The sequence below is a fragment of the Botrytis byssoidea genome (assembly GCF_014898295.1).
Source record: "Botrytis byssoidea strain MUCL 94 chromosome Unknown BBYS_006, whole genome shotgun sequence".
NCBI lineage: Eukaryota > Fungi > Ascomycota > Leotiomycetes > Helotiales > Sclerotiniaceae > Botrytis > Botrytis byssoidea.
Genome location: NW_024065847.1, coordinates 1,069,261 through 1,090,152, shown reverse-complemented (window position 1 = coordinate 1,090,152; position 20,892 = coordinate 1,069,261). Strand labels below are relative to the sequence as shown.

The following is a 20,892-nucleotide window of genomic DNA, read 5'->3' as shown; positions in this document are numbered from 1 at the left end:
TTGCGCCACCATTATCAGAGGACCTTTTGCGGTCTACGAGACATTGACCTCATCCGTTCTTACTTATTCCAATGTCGAAAGGCATGTTAGAGGGCTATCAGTTGCGATTCTACTACCAAAACCCATCAATCTAAATTTGATACTTGAGTATAAGAATGGCAGGACTGCCCACCAAGCGAGAATAACATCCACATCCAATTTACTCAATCGTCATTACTACGACTACCTAGGTATCTAGTATCGAATTCATCATATCGACTTTCATTTGCCAGTATCCAGTGCTTTACATACCCTAATACCCTCAATAATCATACTATTATAATCGTCAACATGTTACACAACTCAGCTAGCCAAAGGGACAGATACGGCAGAACTTCACGACCTACAACAAAATCTTCGGCTGCTAAAAGAGGAAGGCGTGATTCTTCTGTTGAACCATCCTCGAGTGATGAAATGTCAGATCTTGATAGTGAGCTTATTGGAAGAAACCTGGATCCTAATGCCTCTATTCGAGAATACTTTAAAAAAAAAGATGAAGCTCTCAGCAGACGGGGCCCTCCACCAAACCGTCATGGAAATTTCTTGGAAGATGAAGACCTGGCGAGTTATGGAATTTTGGGAGAAAAGCTTCAGAAAAAGCTTCAGAACGAACGGTATCTGGAGGAAGAGAAGGAAAGAGAGGAGGAGGAAGCGCGGGCGAGAGCTTTTGCTCACAGAGAAAGAACGCTGCCTGGTACAAACAGAAAGTCTGCTCCTGCTCATTCTGAACCTAAAACACACCATCCCGCTCCCCCTAGCACAGATGCATCACACATTGCCGCGGCCCCTCGTAAGATTGGAACACCTGCCAGAGGGAAAGAAAGCGAGGATAATACTATTGCAGCCATGTCTGTATTGAACCTATCGGGAAATTCTTCCAAAGAGCCAGTCAGTAACAAAGCTGGAAAAGTACGCGAACCAAACGCTCAAGTCCGTGATAGCACTGCTAGTCAAGCTCTCCGATCTAAGTCTAACTATCCAGGATGTTACAAAGTCGCGAGAGATGTTCATTACAAACTAATACCATATGATGATAAACGTGCAAGAAAAGAGTTACAAGGCCGCAGTCGCTTTGTGTGCCAACTTTCTAGACGTTGCAAATATATTGCTTTCGAGAATGAAGGAGACGCTATAAAGCATATGGAAACCCATCTAGATGATGTTTGTAATTTCATTGGAAGTAGAGATGATAGACTAAAACATAGGGATACGTGCCCGCATCATGTAGGTCATGAGAGGAAAAAGAATTATGACAACGCTAAAGCTCGAAAATCGAGGAAGGAAGCAGATGGGGGAAGTCCAAACACTGCAAAGAAAGCAGGGAGTTCAGGTGCTCATGGGAAGCCATCAGGAGATCATACAGACAGCAAACGCAAACGACCTGCTGGAGGTAGTGGCTAGTTGAGCGATAATGACTTTGAGAGAATGGGGTATTAGTGGTGGACGGGTGGGTATTGAGCAGATGTGTAGATGTTCGGGCTCTTCGTCTTTTGATGGTCATATAGTTTAGCAGTATCAGTAGCAATCGTGCGAAACAACTTTAAGGGAAGTACCAAAAGCATTCATCCCTGGATCCATTTCGTCGTGATTAGTTGAAATACACCCATGACATATCACAACTTAACAGTTGTTTGTTTGCAACCTCAAAATGCAAGATGAGATTGATACCCAACACTGCATGATCGGCAGTCGAAAGTGCTTTGTTATATTACTGGAGAGGTCTACTGATATCCTGTTGTTCCTTATTTTTGAGTGTGTACTTTGAATCCACTCTATGCGCTAATTTAACGGCTTGCTATAATCAGCTATCAATTGCCTTAAACTCCTCGGGTTCTAGATCCTCATCGAAATTAGAACTCAGTCTCCAATATATGTACTATAACTCTATGGTCCTTTCCAATCTTCACTTCGCTGTATCTCCCACAAACTTCATTATTATATGCAGAGTTAAATAAATGCCCCGGCTCTCTTTTGTTATTCCACATATAGACTTCATGTCACACTACGCATATACACATTCCTCTAGCTCGAGGATTGATTGTTTACTTTCCAAATCCTATGTTTGAATTGATAGACCTTGCATATCGGATAGTGATATATTTATTGGATGTTAAATTAGATACCACACACGATATTCCAATCCTAACATAACAACATACCTAGTAACTACGATATTAGCTTTTTGGCTCAAAACATCTCGATTACCAAAATATAGATAAGTGACGCTAAAAAATCTCCGCTGTTAAATCAAAAATACTTAGAAACGAGCATATATAAAAGCGCTAGTCATCTCAACAACATGATTACGGTAGCAAAGAATTTTTTAGAAAACTGGCTACCTAAAGCATGAAGAAGCTCAGTAGAAAGATTAAACAAGCTAAGCATCTCGTATTTCCCTCCTCGACACATCACATCGTACCCTAAGTCAATAAAGTGTCAAGAAACGGTTTATCATAATACAGAACCCTATGCGGAGAAACGCAGAATCAAGATTACATAGATGGATAAGCTGAATAGGTCGGATATTTTTGAGACGAGATTAGGACTTACTATTTAAGATTTAGACGAGTAATAACAATAACCATGAGATACTAAATACTTGAAGAGAACGGTGATGAAGGAAGAGAAGAGGAGGGAAAGAGGTAAAACGCAAAGGAGTATCAGACAAATAATCAAGAGTATTGATTGAAAAAATATGAGAGAAATTAACAGCTGCTGGAGGACGTATTCAGTGCTCGAGGTTAGTTTGGGGTTGAGTTCGAGGTTGATGAAATTGAGACTTAACGTAATAAGATTATTGCCGAGAAACAGCAGTGATCATATCGAAATTCTCTCCGAGCTGAGGGAGTTGGACGATATCAGCATTATAATAGTGGACAGCTGATGATACACTCGCAAAGAATACACAGTATTGAAAAGTTTGCCTCTAAACACCCCAGAAACTCACTCAATGAAAAGACTCAACACCCAGGTTCTACACACCAATAAAGTTTCCAGAATCGTGGATTTGATCATTCTCTCGTATATTCACTCTCAACTTCGCCAACAATAGAAATATATGTCCCGAATCCAAAGAAAACCCCCACCGTCCCCAAGACGAGTGTTTCTCTCAGCTCTCCCATAAGACCAACACCCGACCAACAAAATTCAACAAGCATTCCTGCGGCTGATGGGGCGCTGTACATGCCGAAGTAAGATTTCTATATCCAACACCAACGAAATTTACAGTAGCGCTCCAAGGCTGAACATGGTAAGATTTAACTCTGCGTGAGATGAAAGAATCAACTGGTGTGCGTTTGTGATCACCACGTTGGTGTTGTAGTTTGTTATGATAGTTGGTGGCGCGGTATGAGTGCTTATTGGGGGCCACAAGTATGGGTTGTAAGCAGGACCAGAGATCTTGAGATTATGTGGTAAGAGGCTTTTGTCTTTCATGTGAATGGATACAAAAATCGCAGCGAGGTACTTGTTTCTGTAAGTGATAAACAGATATGTTACTTCAATAGGATTATCTTCGTCTCGATCAGTGAAAGTGGAAGATTCTCCCTGAACAGCAAGATAATGCATATCGATCTAATGAGTTTCCAATAATTCGGATTGTGTCCCGACAGTGAAGGGCTTAAAATACCTAAATCCAACCAGAATACTCAAATAGTTTGGAATACTAAAGTAATTCAGAATGTTAGATCGCGTTGAAATATTGAAGCTTCAACCCAGCCTATTGGACCGAAATTTTGAACACACCAATATGATAGCAGTAATTGTAATGGGCACAATAGCATAAAGAGTAGTATCGTGAGGCATCTGAAATACATTCCGCAGTTCCCGGCACTTGTCAATCCTTAATAAATGCTATATTCGACAGTTGGAGACCTTGGAGCGATCGACTGTTGAGCCATCACAGGCTTTCAGCGCGGCTACTATGTATGTCACTACGCGAGCTGATACTGCTCAGCTTGAATTTTGAATGTCACTGAATGTATTGGGTTCGAATTTGTAGGGCTTGAATATCTCTATCACGCAGGAACAATAATCCCCATTTTGCCAAAAAAAAAACATGAGTACCATAATATAAAGGCAGCTCTTTATCGTAAACATCATAAACGGGTCTCAGTGTGGAGGCATCGACCTTGTTTCGTACCTCCAACAACCTGCGCGTTTAGTGAAGCCGCGGAGAGATTAAGTAGCGCAAAATTATTTTGTGCATTAGAACCATATATCGCCATGTGAGACAACGTACTTTGGTAATAATTCTACTCATTGAGACACTTCTCAAAATAGTTTCATTTGATACTATGCGGCTCAAGTGAACTTTTGAGGAAAAAACATTCCATCGGATAGTCTTTTCCCAACCATTTCAAGACAGACATATGCTGGGATCACACCCAAGAAAACAAGATTTCTCAAGTTGTGATCCAGACCGTGTTTTCCCCAACCTATCATCACAACAGCCAGCCTTGTGTTCCGGACGCCACATCCAAACCAGGCTGTCTAAGCGCCGAGGTTGAATATCACCGAGTAGATTGTGACAACATGTGTGATTGTGTTCACAGAGAAATTCCACAAGATGGTTCATTGGAGAGCCACGGATGGATGGGCCTTCTGATAACGATTGCCATGTCTTACATTGGAGTGTGGAGGGGTAAACCCGTTACACCGAGCCTTGTCACACGTGCAGGCAGAAATAGTTCTTGCCGTGCAACCCCAAGATGCGCAAAATGTTATAAGCACTGCAACTGCAGTATACAAGTTTACAGCGTGGCATTATGATTGTTCGTATTCAGACAAGAGATCCCTTGCGTAAAAATGCAGAGCAACAATTCAATAGAAAACTAGATAAAAGGACACGAGAGAAGAGACAATGAAGAGAGTGATGCTCTTCCAGATTGTCTCGTGATTCAGTTGACGATGAATACCAACATTGTGATTATTGATGTTGTGCGATGATGACCTTTATTAGGATAAGTGTCAAACTTCTCAATAGCGCTGTCTTATTTAGGATGCGGATCAGATTGGCTTACACGCCCGGCTTGTGAGACCAGGGGGAATAAACGTTGAGCAAGATCAAGTAAGAGCTGGGATTTTGACTCCAGCTACTTCTCGGAGTGGCTTGACGGGCGTACAATGTTCCAGAAAAGAGCAGGCGGGACTATTTTCTGCAGCCTTCGTGATGTGCATTATTAAAAATAAAGTTTTGACAAGAGGACTTGAGAAGCATATCATTCCTGATATGTCAAGACATCAATGTGAAGGAAAGATAATTGAAGAGTCGTGCTGTATCATTGGTTCTCACACCCCACCACTATGGCTCGGCTGGAGGCATGTAATATTTTGACTTTGTATGCCCGCCGCTGCACGCCCAAGTAAGGCCAAGAAAGTGAATCTTACAGCAACATGGAAACAGACTATTTCCATCGATGATCACGCACTGGTTGTTTCAACGAAAAGGGGAATGACGTACATGAAAGTCTCAAGTAAATCGGTACTGATGATGTTGATCAGGTACTGACTCACAGAAATAAGAATGAGGACCTTTCAACATGAACATGAGGGGTAATTCAAAAAGGCTCATGACACGGTGACAGGTTCTTAGGCATCTTGATATGGGTCCTTGAGCATACATAGTGGGGACAATGAAGTGGGATGAGAGGAAAGGATATTTTTCCTTTCCTGCGCATTTGACGCAATCGAATACTTGAGATCCTAAAGTTGATGGAGAGTCCTCTGACTTGGAAGTGGAGTCTACACCGTAAGGAGAGGATAAGAAAAGGTGGATATCAATCAACGTGATCTGAAGTCGGGTATTAATCTAAAAACAAACAGAGTCCCCGGATCAACGACGACCCCATGGCCATCGACTCTCAGAATGATCCAGCTGGGGCCGATCAGGAGATATATCGATTTCATCGACTTATCGAAAGAAACATCGTCATATCTGGGCATTCGCGGTTGGAGAATAAACCGAATTGGTGGAACTTCATCATAGTAGTGGAGTGACTTCCAAGGCGACGAAGGATTTTGAAGTTTTGTTAATTGAATCCAAGTTTAATGAGTTTTGATGTGTTGTTTAACTGTTTGTTTGTTTGTATGAATGGCATAAAGTGATGGTGGCTGGGGATAATAAAAATTTACTGGATGAGAGCTTGTACACATATGTGAAATAGGCCTAATATTGGCCACAAAACGGATTTTTGCTTGGTTAAGCGATTGTTGTGGTCTAATGAAAGGCCCATGAACGCTGTAAAGCATGATAAGTATTGAATACGTGGTGCCAAAGGATTTCGATTGACCTAAATGATCAATGATCATATCATAAATGTACGGGGGGAAAGCTGGAATCTAGACATCGTTTAACATGACCTAGGGATGTTGTTGAAGGATTGGAGGATTAGGGCATACACAGGTAGGTAGTGTCCATTGCAAAGGGTTGTCTTTGATTTCTCGGTGTTATGATATTGTTGTTCCTAGGATTGCTTGGATGAGAATTGCCAATTCATAATTGACAATTCACAATTGACATCAGTATGTACTCGCGGAGTTGAGGTACTTTCGTCGTAATCGTAGCAGGATTGTCAAATATTGATACTGATACATATGGATAAATACTACCTGGGTATCGCCACTGCTAAGGTTACCCCTCTTATCCGAGGTTCCGCCGTGGTTTATAGTCTTGGAAAGTTAGACTCCAGGTATGAAGTCAAAACTCTTTCCTTCAAGGGCGGGATGTCCGCTGTCAAGCGGACCCTTCCTTCCCTCTCATGTGAATCACGATGTCAAAAAAGAAGGAAAGAGAAAGTTCAGATGATCTCGCCAATTGAGTGAAACCCAAATCCTCTTTTCTCCACCATAACCTTTCCTATCTAACATTCTGCAATTGGCCTCGCGACTTTTTATACTCAAACACGCTGTGTTGAGTTCCCAAGATGAAGCAAATTCTTCTCGTCGAATCGTAACTGTGAACATATGATTAAAGGCGGGGAGGATGGATATTCATCGGGATCGTTAGAACTGAGGGGTAAAAAAAGCGTGTCAAAATGTATGATGCCTTTTGGCTGAAACAAAAGCTATGAAGGGCAACTCAGGTTGGATGGCGGGGCAGCCGATACAGGACAAGGAAGTCCTCGCATCGCATTTGCATTATTAACTGCAGGAGCACCATCGGACTTTCGAAAAATGCAACTGTCAGCAGAAAAATGTATTTACTGGGATGATGGCGAATTTTTGCAGTTTGATAGGTGGACCTACTAGCTACTAGGGAAGTGTCCCTGAGTAAAGGTCATGAGCTCTGCGACCCCATTTTGGTGACAATTAACCCGCAATGTCCTGGTTTGGTTTAGTACATGATATATGTGCCTCTGATGTGCGGGAGATCTGTCGCCAAAGGCGGTACAGATATTGTTGATTGTTTGAAATCCTTTCGTAGATCCTGATAGGGCTTTCCATGTTTAGCTTGCGACTTCTTTCGAGGTGAAGCTTCGGATATTTCTCGATTTCCTGCTGTACCGTGTACTCTGTACGAGTGATCAATCAGTGGGGCATATGGAAACGAAGGGAAGGAGACCATCAATGATCGTTAAGACCTGCCAAACTAATGCTCGAGGTACATAAGTACATGCATGAGAATGCATGAGAATGCATGATATGCTAGAAAAAGCTATTCTATCAATGGAAGTGGGAAGAAAAAGAGAGATGATTTGTACTTTCGAGTACAGAATGGGGCAGATCAAGGCTATCTTTGCATGGGCGTCTGCATGATGATAATTACACCGCAGGAAATTGATAATCTAAGGTCTCGGCTCAGGAACACCTCTGCACCTCTAGATTCTGGAGACACTGACGATTTCTCACTTGGTAAGAGAAGAGATCAAAAATGGACCATACAAATTTGATAGATTTTGATATGCCGGGGCCGCAGATACAATAAGTTGGGCCTTGATGCAGGCGACGTTCCATTTGATCTATTCGTCCATTCAGGGGATCAGGAAAAGAGGGGGAAGCAATCGATGGAAGGGTGTGCTGACAGTGACTTTGGTACCTGTCTTTATCCGGTATATCTGACGTTAGCTATACCCCCCTCCATATTCTAGATGTTCAGAGTTGGAGGTCGGGAAATGTTCTTTTGCGGCTACTTCAAGTATAATCACAGTTGTATTCGGCGGTAAAAGAATTTTATAATTAGGTAGGCTCGGCAGGCAAAGCTGATGACTGAATTCTATATCGCTTAGCCGTAGCTTGGAATAACCTAGCTGTGGACAGACTACTTCATTAGTGACATTCGAGTTACTCGAGCGTGCAGTAGAAACGTGGTGGTCTCATGCACTATGAGTCCTTGATGGGACTTAGTTTGAAGCTTTTCATTGGCTAATCTATCACCAATGGATTGAAAGGTCTTTCGATCACGTCCTGCTTTCCTTCCGGCGTTGCCATCATTGTTTATTTACTTGATTTTGGATGAGTGACTCTGAATGCGGTAATGGACTGATTTTTTAAGGCTGGTGATGGAGATGAATGCTTGACTTCGAGCCACAATAAAGTGGAAATGTCACATGTCTAGTATGAATACTTCATAGATACTATATCCATTCTCCCAACATAAGATGCCTGGTGGCCATGAGTCTCAGATGTTTTTATCTTACATGTCAACCAACCCAGCTGAATTGATACCAAATAATAACCACTTTTGAGCCTATACCCTACGAAGTTACAATCTTTAAACAAGCTGTGCTGCCTCTATTGCCCGTTCAACGACTTGGCTCCGCTTCTATTCGATCAGTATCATTGTGGCGCGTCTTGGTTTGCTAGATCTACTACCGCTATTGAGACGTCTTCGAATTCTTCCGCGGTGGGGACTCTGATATCTTCACGCCAGGCTCTACTTAACTCAACTCCATTCTCTGCCATTCGATAAAAAAAAGCCAGGCTATCTTTTCCTAATATCTAGCCCAGGCCAGGCTTACCTCATTACTATCTCCAGGTCTCATACATACATATCATACAGGACTTAGCGTCGTATCGTATGGTTCCAATTCTCCCACTTGCATCACCCCATCATATCATCCCCATTAAATCGAGTCAAGCCAAATCAATCAGCGTCATATTCAACTTTCATTATCCCAAGACCAAGGCAGCGAAGCCCATTTACCTGCTCTGGCCCATTGCCTATTGACGTTGACGTTGATTTGAAGTTCTGGTACACTGAATGCTTCAGAGTTACCAATAGAGTTAAATCCATCCATCTGTCGACTATCGAACGGATACTCCCTTTTAGAGTTCGACTAATCATAAAATATCTAAGGCTATCGACTAATTCCAATTCTGACAAGCATCACTTGGAACGGCCTAAAGCTTTTTCAATTGCAGGATTACAACATTCTACAGAAACCTCGTTCAATCATTCGTCGTGAATAGTTTCAGGGAGTGGATGCCCCGGCTGGGCCATTTCCTTCGCAAATCGTAATCGTCAGGACGACGATTCACCGCCTCGTTGTCCCCATATCGCCCTATATTCTTATTTGATACTCTATGCCTACCTTTTACTGCGGTTGCCGTTTATACTGAGCCTGGTACCTTGACAGACAAATGATACTGTTTTACTAGAGAGACCGGATTTCTAGACCCATTCACAACCACCACAAAGGATACGATACGTTCATTCGTGTTGTTCTTACACTGCTTTGAGCCAGTTGAACCAGGAAAGCGGAGTATTACTTACTTAGCATTACCTACTTCTCACTATTGCCATTACTAGTAATAAGGCGGGGACCGAATCAATCCACCAGGGCATTCTTTGGGAATCTATTCGAATCCTCAGCATTACTGTCATTCCCATATATCCTGATTGAGTACCCGTTAGAATCCTTTCTCCTCCTTTTTTCGGTTCCTTCGTTTTGGTGTGTTTACTTTTTACCTTGTGTATAGAGTACTCGCGCAGAACAAAACGTCAATACCAATTGTCCCTTATCATCACATCACCTCATTATCATTACCATCTCAAATACAACCCCAGTCCGATATATCGTCGAGAGAGACTTCACACCTGGGCGCCTCACTCTTCTTCTACTTCTACTGTTCTACTACTACTACTACTACTACTACTACTACTACTACTGCTTCATCTTCTTCGCTACGGATACTCCGTATTCACTTCTGACGACCACCGGACGGAACCATTCTCTGTATACATCCGACCCGAAAGGCAAATTTGTACACATCATTCACTCTGTCTACCGGTCTATTTCTATTCTGTCCATTCAATTCCTTTAGGAACGATCTTGAAGAAGGTTACAAATCGCCACAAGCTTACGAAAGCCTTTTCTTTTTCTTCTTCGCTGGTTTCACGGGATTTTGACTGATTTCCGCTCTCCCGTTGATTTCGCTGCGCCTTGCTGACTCAAGATTTCACCCTTTGGGATTCCACATCGTCTGGATATTGTCAATTAATCACCAATCAATTCCAGCCTCTGCTTTGGACCTTTCAATTTTGCCTTACTCTTGCCTTGCCTTTGCCTTTACCTTTAACCTTCCTATTCCACGTGGTTCGCATCTCGGTCCCTTGGTTGGAGCCCGTTTTCATCCCATAGGTAATTGACAATTTTAACGGGGTACTTACTACCCAGTTGGGATAATCCGTGACCTCGTTCACTATTCATTTCATCCAAGCCTCCAAGAACCTGGACCCCCAAAGATTTTCAAGGATTGGGAAAGATCGGATCCAAGATATTTCCAAATATCTCTCAACTCCTCCGTTGACAAATTATCTTCTCTTCAATACCATTTGGATCCTTTGCATATCGACCATTACTCTACCGGTATTTGGATAGGAAATCCTTTCAGCTCTTTTCGGATTTGAATCGTCTCAACGATCTTCCTTTCTCCAACATTCTTTAATATAATCAACTTCCCAACTTTCGCATTGCAATCAATAGATTTCTATCTTCACTTCTCATAGCAGATCAATAACGACATCGACATCCAAGAATTCACTTCCATCAATTCCTTCGTTTGTTCCTCGACGACAATGCAATAGATCAGTCACGAAGGTTTGCAATTCACGAGCAATACATTACTACGCAAATCCCATTTCTCATTACTTGAACCTAATACCCTCATTTTTCTTTCGCCATGAGTTCGCCACGCCTCCCTCCAGATCCATATAAAATCCTCGGTGTTGATAAAGAAGCGACATTACCTCAGATTCGATTAGCACATCGGAAACTTGTTCTCCAGTGTCATCCGGACAAGGTTCAAGATCCCCAATTGAAGGCAATAAAAGTCGATGAATTTCAAAAAGTCCAAGAAGCATATGAAATACTTAGTGATGTATCAAGGAGATCTGAATATGACCAAACAGTCAAATTGCACAAGTTGAGAGAGGAGTTGGGCAAAACTTCGACTTCGACTTCAACTTCAAATCCAGTTTCGACTAGTAAAACTTATGAATACAACGTCAGGACCGCAGAACCTAGAACGTCAACATACAGTTCCTCGTATCCAAAGACTGCGCAAAAGCCACCAAAAGAGTCAAATGTGTATTCGAAACCGCCACCGAGATCCTTTGAGGATTTGTATGAAGAAACTCCGAGACCATCTTTCAGGAGATCCAAAACAACAACTAGAGATTCGGATAGAGATGAAAGGGAGCGTAGAAGACACCAGGAAGAAGATGAGAGAGAGAAGTTAAGACGGAAGATGGAGAAGGAAGCTAAGCGTGATCACGGAGATCGAAAGAAGTCTCGCGACAAGGAGAAGAGACGTGGCACCGAAGAGAAAGTACGTCCAGGCACATATGTTGAAGAAGAATCAAGTGAGGATGATTTCCGACGAAAAGCGGAACGAGCTGCACGAAGGGCAGAGGAATTGAGGGCCGAGACTGCTGCTCGACTTCAACAAGAACGGGAGCGAGAGTGGGAGCATCGTGACAGAGAACGTGAGCGAGAACGAGAGTTACGCGACAGGGAGAGGGAGAGGGAACGGGAAAGAGAGCGAGAACGAGAACGAGAACGAGAACGAGATCCTCCAGAGGTGAAAGACTCGCCGATGGGAGAGAAGTGGAAAGATCATATGGCAAATGCTGCACGTTATGTTCAAGCTTCACGCAGAGAGTCGGATATTAAACCAGAGGTGCCATTTGCGCCAGCCCCACCTCCAATGCCCACTATGCGTCGAGCAGAAACGTTTGCTGCGCCATCATCTACACCATATAACAATCACTACAAAGTACACCCATCTGCTGCTTATGAAAATCATAGTGATGATGAGACACCACGGAGATCAGCAGCACGACCATCGCGCCGTTCTGCAGAGACTCCTTCGAAAAATAAAGATACGCCAAAGCCAAGTAGACGCTCAACTAGGGAGTCACCATATGTGAATACCGCATCAACTTCACCTCCTACGAAGCCTACCCTCAATAAACAATATTCGGAGCCACCGATAGTTGGGGTTGGGTCGGGTAGACGAGAACCTAGTCGATCAAAGACGGAGTATCCTCGAGAGCCACCTCCACCACCTCCACCACCTACATTTACCAGAGCAGCCACATTTACACAAGGCATGGGTACGAAGACAGACACTAGGGATAGAGGTCGTGGACCAATTCGGGTTGTTCAGAATCCGGTGTCAGAATCTGATTCTGGATCTGACTCCGAGTCGCCATCACCAACACCACAATATTCTCATGTTAGACAGCCTCGAGCTCCTGAGCCTTCTGGTACTACCAAAACTTATGTCATTGGTAGTAATGGGCGAAGTGAACTCAAGGGTTCTTATCGATCAGATCTCCGCGATGCTGCTTACGCGCGACCTCGAAGTCCATCTCCTCGTCGAACCACTCGTCCTCCTTTGGCACGAAGTGGTGGAAGTGCTTCTCGTCAGGTGCGATCTCGGTCACGGGGATATCACCCAACATCTGCGCCCGAACCGACTGAACCCGTAGTTGTCAATGCCCAACCCAAACCTCGAGAGGCTGCTCGGGCCACAAGTCGTGGTGGATATGCACCACAATACAATGTAAACTTCTCTGCTCCAATCACACCCGACAATATTGTCTATTCGTCTGGAACGCATTATAGAGCTACTGAACCGGGGAATCATCGTGATTATACGCCCTATACCCCGGCTCGTGGCCGTGAATCGGTCTACTAAGCTTTTGCTCAACAACTTTTCTTTTTTACAATTTGTTACATAAATTACTCTTCTTGTACCGACACCCACTTTTTAAACACAATACACCTTTTTATACAGTAACGACAGCGCAGCACATTATGATTCCCCACTTTTCTTATTACGGTATTTGCTGGTTGGGTTTTTTCTTACTTTTTTTTTACGGGGATAACACGAACACGACGAATTATGCAATAAAACAGACAGGCTATAGCAGCTAGCTAATCGTCGAGAAGGCAAGAGATTTTTTTTCTGATACACCCAGCCAAGAAAATTGAGAAAAGAAATCGTTACAAATCTTTCTTCTTTCTTGGTTTTCGCTTTTGGCTCTCTCCTCGTCGATGTTTCGCTGCAAGAGTCTCAAGTTTGCTATTGCATTGAATCGAGTTAGTTATTCATCGTTGTTGTAGTTTTATGATTGGATGGATTGAGTGGATTGGGTTATTGATACGCAAATTATATTGCTACTATGCAATGCTCGCGATAAGTGAGTGGTGAAGAAGGCGGATGGGTGAAATTGATGGATTACACATAGGGGCAGGATGAATTTATTGAGTTTCTTTGTGGCATTTGTTTGCGAGAGTGCATGGACGGGCAGGAGCATGGTATATGGAATGGTTCGCTTGGGAGGAGTTGTACAATGGAAGAGAGCAGGGAGAGAAGAGAAGAGAGATTTGATTAGGGAGGACATAAGGATATGATTGAATATTCATGCAGACCAGTGATCTAAATACCTGGGTGCTGATTGATGAACATGGCCATGGATGATGGCTGGAATGATAGATATGAGATATGATTGAACGAATGAATGGAATTCTACAAGTTCTCAAGTAATGATTGTTTTTGTGCTTCGTGCTCTGAATCTAACCGTGAACTTCAAAGTGAGGCTAGATGCTCGTGGGAGATCTTGAACATTGTATGAGTGGGCAGGACCAGGGTGACGAGGAAGGATGACGAGGATGAGGAGCCATTTCGTGGAAATCGAGGTGGGGGCTTAGATGGGTGTGGAAGGAGTATATAAAAGTTATGTTATGGTGTGTTCTGTAGGAACGATATTTAGAGCTCGTGCTCGAAAGAGGAATTAAGGGACGAGAAGCAAAAGCCGTTGATCAATTGAAAGGGAGAGAGAGATCTGAAGGAACAGCTACTTATTTGGAATGGAATGAATGTCATTTCTAATGCTAATGCTGGGGGATATCTATATATATGGATAGATGGGAGATGGTAGATGAATACTCGAGTAAATGGATAGATATGCGACAAGATTCAAGAGAGATGAGATGAAGAGGAGAAACGTATGAGCTGGATTGTGATGAGATTATGCAATGTGGAAGTGAATAAGATAGGACGGTGTGAAAGGGGATGGTAAAACCTACCTTGATTCGGGGTACCCACCTAGCTAAGGATTTCGATGAAACTCAGGAGGTTTTAGGTAGGTAGATAGGTACTTTTCATTGCACATCCAAGCTACATATGTTAAAATTGATGTTTTGCCCGAGAATCTTCATTGCCTTCGCTAAGAAAGTTGCGAGCGTATAGATTTGGGGGAGGGGGATAATGAAGAGGGAGAGCTGTTCGTACCTAGTGATGCAGATATGAAAGATGAGATGGGGTGAAATGAGATGGATGAATGGGACGAGTGAATTATGTTGATTTTTATATTTTTGTTGCATGTCTTTAGGAAATCTTGGGAGATGAGAGTTGGAGTTATTTTTAACCAATTTCTTCGTACTGGAATCATGATGTGGAGTTTGATGGTTTTGATATATCATTTTAATTATAGAGAGTGGTATGTATAAAGTTTAAGAACATTTCGGAAACGGTATGAATCCATATCCAAACTATTGTGATGAGATCTATGTAATCGCGCGTGATAAGAAATGTAACAAAGGAAACAAAAAGCAAAAGAAACGATGATTGAAAATTGTGGTATCTAACTTGTGATGAGTCAAGGAAAATTATAAGAATAAGCAGTGCACGCTCTGGTATCCATCTATGCAGTTTATAGAGGCTCAACACACCAGCCAGCCACCAACGACGCCTCCCATATAATACACCTTCCCCTTTAATGGTAAATGAAATGGCCACTCTTGGGCCAAACTCTACTTCCCACCCCCATCCCCTTTGCCTCACAATAAAACATACAAACTACACATACCACTCAACCCCAAAATCATACTACACCAAAAACACACATTATTCAACACTTTCTTCCCTCTAGCCCATGGTCTACTCTGTAACCAAATGATAGGAAGTTGACTCATCTGTAGTACCATTCCATAGCCTCGAAGTTTCTTAGTGATACAAGCCATGATTATTTCATGGCCAATTGCGCTAATGAAAAAAGTTATAAAAGTGGCTCCGCCTTTTCCAATATACGAGCGAGAGCCGAGATATACGTGACGATGAAAGAAGTGATGGACCGGAATGTTCCATTCGCGGGAGAATTGCATCCAGTCTGTACTATTCCACCAGTCAGAGTAGAAGTGGCGATCTGCAAAGCCTATGGGTTTAGAATTACTTGTCAGTACAGTGCGCAAGGAAAGGAAAAGCACCGTGGTGCAAAAAGATTTGGGGTAAGCCAAGAGGGTCGTTGAAAATTTTGTACTTACAGGTTATCTCAGCAAATGCGCCGAGGACGAATTCAAAAATTACAAGGAATACGAGAAGGAAAGTAATCATGAAAGGAAAGAGGAGTAAGCTGATAGATTCCGCAATGACAAGGGCATTTTCGGTAAACGAGGTTGCAGTTTGAAGTCTCGTTGCCGATGCGGTCATAACGGGATGGATGAATTCTTCGGAAGTGATAGTGAGCAAGAAAATGACACCAAACGTAGCAAGAGTTTTGTATCCCAATTCTGACCAGACTATACCTGCTGTGCGTGGATATTCGAGCTCATAGCAGAGTGTCGGGCAGAATATATAATCGACATAATTGTACCACGTGAGATTCCGAGGGTATGTGACAGAGCCCATGGTAGACGTCAATTCGAGAGCTAAATCCTCCCTAAGACTCGCAACCTCGTCAGCTTTGGTCTGAGTAAGAGCTTTAATCTCTGACGCTGTTCTCTTGTGACCTGGACTTGGATATTGATATGCTGGTGCTTTTGAAGCAGTTGCTGGAGAGTCAAGCTCTTGTAGTCGTCGTTCGGTTTCGCTCAGGTGACCATTATAAAATGCATATGAATGCATTTTCATAAGTAGGACCATAGTATGAAGTAAAAGAAAAACCTGAGCTGTCCATGTCCAATCTCGAAGGAATGGTATGCTACAATACATATCAGCATTGCGCTTCACTATTGTCTGCAGTAAGGACACTTACGAAACCCAGAATGCCATCCAAATAATTTGGTATAAACTCTGGGTGGCCATCCCTCCTCTGGTCCATTGAAATCCTAAAGATTTACCTGGCTTGCTTCTGAAGAACTTATGAAGGGGAAGACTGATGGATGTAGATGCGACCATCAATGCATCTGCGACCCCAAGTTCCCAAACCTTTACTGTGAATAATTGCCAAATCTCCACTCTCATGGGATAACCGGTATCCTTGATATTTCGTAACATCGTTGTGATTGCCATGATAGCAAGACCAATCCAAAACAAGATGTAAAACCCAGTGAAATCATGGTGATCACTATGTGGATCTAAGTGCGAGACTCTTGAGGTGTATTCGATTATAGGGAAAATACGACGTTTTTGCTCTGCTTTGATTTGCCTCTTCGCAGAGAACATCGATTGAACGGAGGGAGGTGCATCTTCGGGAACAGGTGTTGTACGCCCACTATTTCATGTTAGATACAGCATTTGACTTGATTTGAGAGATTCACCTAGTTGGACCTGTAGAAATACCATCTTCAGAGAAGTCTTTGATATTGTTGACTGGTAATAACCCCTCCTCACTTATTGTTCGAACAATTGTTGGGTTAGAGCTATTTTGGGGTCTGGGACGCAAGATATGATCATGACCATTCCCATTGGTGTGTACATCCGCAGAAGTAGACATCTCGTGTGTACTGAAATGGATTTAGAAATTAAGTGAAGCTGGCCGCAGAGATTGGGGGAATGAAGCTCCTTATGAATGCCCCTTTTGAAACAAATCAAAGTTTGGGAAGGGTCTGGCAACTTTTATGGACTCAGTTGAATATGTCATTTCATAAGGGAAACTCAAATTAGATACGTTTCCATTTTTCTTCATATACAATCAACAGAATAAGAAATTTTTGACCAGATTGACTGGTTCATTGCTTATCCATTATCCATGGATGATGATATTCGAGGCTGTGGGTTATATTCCCACTCACTCAACCAGCGGCCTTACCCGCGAGCCCGCGTATTAAATACGCACCGGGGCCATACCGAGCCACAGTAGGCTTAATCGTAGCCTCGGGCGCCACTCGGTACTAGCACATATGCGGACTAGTCTAAGCTTAGGGGATGCATCCTGAAAGTCATCAAGACATCAAGCGAAGTATGGTGGCCTTTGCATCACCAATTAGGCACCTCAGAATCAAAACGACCACTATTCAATCACTTTATTATTCCTGCTCCTTTTTTGAAGCAAAACTTGTGGTCTCTTGAGCTGGGAAGTTTTAGAAGTTTGGCCCATTTTGGGCCTTGAACAGTATCAGAATGAGTTCATGTAAGTAACAAACAATGATGCCCCATACCCCTCGATTTCCAAGCTCATCATACACAGTGAAGCAATTCATTCGCAATGTGCGAGCTTCGAAAACAATCGCAGATGAGCGCGCAGTCGTACAAAAGGAGAGTGCTGCTATAAGAGCAAGCTTTCGTGAAGAGAGTGGTGATCATAATGTCAGGTAGGAAGGTCACCGCTTGTTGATTTGAACATATCTGACATATCGGACTGGCAGGCGAAACAATGTAGCGAAGCTATTATACCTATTCACGTTGGGTGAGAGAACGCATTTTGGCCAAATAGAATGTCTCAAACTTCTTGCATCACCAAGATTTGCGGATAAGAGATTGGGTTATTTAGGAACAATGCTTCTACTGGACGAAAATCAGGAGGTACTGACATTGGTTACAAACTCTTTGAAAAAGTATGCGCAACTGTTAGTCTCATGGGGCCATGAAGCTGACTCGAACACAGTGACCTCAATCACTCTAATCAATATATCGTTGGATTGGCTCTATGTACCCTGGGAAATATTGCATCGGTCGAAATGTCTCGAGACTTGTTTCCTGAAATCGAAACCCTTCTTTCTACCGCCAACCCCTATATCCGTCGCAAGGCTGCATTATGTGCCATGAGAATATGCAAAAAAGTACCAGATTTACAAGAGCATTTCCTCGAAAAGGCCGCAAACCTCCTGTCGGATCGAAATCATGGTGTTTTGTTGTGCGGTCTTACATTAGTAACAAATCTCTGCGAAATGGACGAGGCGGAAGGAGGAGAGGAGGGAATCGTGGAGAAATTCAGACCATTTAGCGGCGGCTTAGTTCGAACGCTGAAGGGACTGGCTAGTTCCGGTTATGCCCCTGAGCATGATGTCACTGGAGTTACGGATCCATTCTTACAAGTTAAGATATTACAATTGTTGAGAGTTCTTGGCCGTGGAGATTCAGAAACAAGTGAACAAATCAACGACATTTTGGCTCAAGTTGCCACAAATACAGATTCTTCAAAGAACGTTGGAAATTCTATTTTATACGAGGCCGTCCTTACTATTCTCGATATCGAAGCTGATTCTGGTTTGAGAGTACTTGGTGTCAATATCCTTGGAAAGTTCCTCTCAAATCGAGACAACAATATTCGATATGTGGCATTGAATACACTCATTAAAGTGGTCGCAATTGAGCCAAACGCAGTTCAACGACATAGAAATACTATACTTGAATGTCTTCGAGATCCTGATATCAGTATTAGGCGGCGTGCATTAGATTTAAGTTTCACTCTCATCAATGAAAGCAATGTCAGGGTACTTATTAGGGAACTTCTTGCTTTCCTGGAAGTTGCCGATAATGAGTTCAAGCCAATTATGACCAGTCAAATTGGTATCGCAGCAGACAGATTCTCGCCGAACAAAAGATGGCATGTAGATACCATGCTAAGAGTCTTGACTTTAGCAGGAAACTACGTCAAGGAGCAAATTCTATCTTCATTCATTCGGCTTATTGCCACCACTCCTGAATTGCAAACTTATGCGGTTCAGAAGCTCTATACTAGCTTGAAGAAGGACATTACTCAAGAAGGTCTTACTTTGGCCGGTGCCTGGTGTATTGGAGAGTACGGAGAAACTTTACTTCGTGGTGGCCAGTACGAGGAAGAGGAACTTGTCCAAGAAGTTAAGGAGAATGAAGTTGTTGATTTGTTTTCAACTATTCTTAACAGCAGTTACGCCACTCAAATTGCAACAGAATATATTGTCACATCCTTGATGAAGCTCAGTACACGTCTATCAGACCCTGCACAAATTGATCGGATTCGACGAATCTTGTCCAACAATTCCACGAACCTTGACATCGAGGTTCAACAGCGAGCGGTAGAGTATGGCAACTTGTTCAGCTATGATTCCATTAGAAAAGGTGTATTGGAAAAAATGCCACCACCACAAATTAAGGAAGAATCCCGAGTTCTGGGAGAGGCAAGCAAGAAACCAAGTAAAGCATCTAACAGGAAGTCAAAGATCGTCAAACCAGCGGAACAGGATCTGTTGTTTGACCTAATGGGAGACGGAGGAATGCCTGATGCAAGTGTTGGAGGTGCTAATAGCGGATCCCAAAATAATGCAGACCTTCTAGCAGACATACTTGGAGGCACCGATTCATCTCAACCTACATCACCTCCAGCTCAACAGTCAAATATGAGTTCAATTATGGAGCTATTTGGTAGCACTCCATCTCAACAACCCCCATCTGCTACGGCAACTCCTTCAAACGATGTTTTCTCTAGTGTATCTTCGCCTCCACCTCAGGCTCCTTCTTTCCCAACCCATCCATGTTACGACAAAAATGATCTTAACATTACTTTGCAACTTCAACGAAATGCAGAAGGTTTAGTGCAAGTCTTGGCTCGTTTTAAGAACTCCTCCATGCATCAATCTTTCTCTGCAGTGGCATTACAAGCTGCAGTACCTAAAACGCAAAAACTCCAATTACAAGCTATGTCAAGCTCGGATCTGGGACCCGGGGCAGAAGCAACACAATCAATGAGGATTACAGGAAGCAAAGGGGTAAGTTTTCTTGACAAAATGCCACAGATCATTTACTGATTGTTTTAGCCACCATTACGACTGAGGTTAAAGATTTCTTATGCGCACCCAACTGCGGGACAAGTTACGGATCAGGTAGATTGGTCGGAGCCAAGGTAGTGAGGTTATAAGTAACCGAACTGCATTTAGAAAATCTATGAAAAGTTATTATTACTCGGCGTACTGCATGAAGTAATTGGTTGGTGGCGCTACTCATGTTCGCCCAGGTATCAGCCCTGGAAGTTCATAACGTGAGCGACAAAGAATACAATGGAGACTATCTATTAAAACCAATGAACTTTGAACCAACTTGTTTCGATGTACGTTTTCTGATTTAGGGCCCGGTTGATGGAGTATTCTCGCTTTAACAGCCTGGAAAGCTCAATAGACATTCACACCAACATTTTACCTTTTCGAATTGTGAAACAGACACTTTTGTCGTAAAATCCTACCTAACGTTGACATGCTGAAAAACAGC

The 20,892-nt window shown here is 42.8% G+C and overlaps 5 protein-coding genes across 5 annotated transcripts; 3 read left to right on the top strand and 2 right to left on the bottom strand.

Moving 5' to 3' along the window:
• Positions 1-330: 330 nt before the first annotated feature.
• On the top strand, positions 331-1,440 carry EAE97_003777 (uncharacterized protein; the record flags this gene model as incomplete). Its single annotated transcript, XM_038874289.1, has 1 exon — positions 331-1,440. One exon carries the CDS (start codon positions 331-333, stop codon positions 1,438-1,440), a length of 1,110 nt encoding a protein of 369 aa, XP_038734898.1.
• Positions 1,441-3,261: 1,821 nt separating this feature from the next.
• Positions 3,262-3,606, bottom strand: EAE97_003776 (uncharacterized protein; the record flags this gene model as incomplete). The annotated part of the gene is made up of 1 exon (XM_038874288.1): positions 3,262-3,606. One exon carries the CDS (start codon positions 3,604-3,606, stop codon positions 3,262-3,264), a length of 345 nt encoding a protein of 114 aa, XP_038734897.1.
• A 7,554-nt stretch (positions 3,607-11,160) lies between these two features.
• On the top strand, positions 11,161-13,182 carry EAE97_003775 (uncharacterized protein; the record flags this gene model as incomplete). The annotated part of the gene is made up of 1 exon (XM_038874287.1): positions 11,161-13,182. The coding sequence occupies one exon, from the start codon at positions 11,161-11,163 to the stop codon at positions 13,180-13,182; it is 2,022 nt and encodes a 673-aa protein (XP_038734896.1).
• Positions 13,183-14,968: 1,786 nt separating this feature from the next.
• On the bottom strand, positions 14,969-17,501 carry EAE97_003774 (uncharacterized protein). Its single transcript, XM_038874286.1, has 4 exons — positions 17,028-17,501; positions 16,523-16,981; positions 15,813-16,468; positions 14,969-15,703 (listed from the first exon to the last, which is right to left on the bottom strand). The coding sequence occupies exons 1-4, from the start codon at positions 17,201-17,203 to the stop codon at positions 15,330-15,332; spliced, it is 1,665 nt and encodes a 554-aa protein (XP_038734895.1). The 5' UTR covers positions 17,204-17,501; the 3' UTR covers positions 14,969-15,329.
• A 328-nt stretch (positions 17,502-17,829) lies between these two features.
• Positions 17,830-20,534, top strand: EAE97_003773 (uncharacterized protein; the record flags this gene model as incomplete). Its single annotated transcript, XM_038874285.1, has 5 exons — positions 17,830-17,839; positions 17,897-18,020; positions 18,075-18,263; positions 18,314-20,396; positions 20,445-20,534. The coding sequence occupies 5 exons, from the start codon at positions 17,830-17,832 to the stop codon at positions 20,532-20,534; spliced, it is 2,496 nt and encodes an 831-aa protein (XP_038734894.1).
• Between the last annotated feature and the right edge of the window lie 358 nt (positions 20,535-20,892).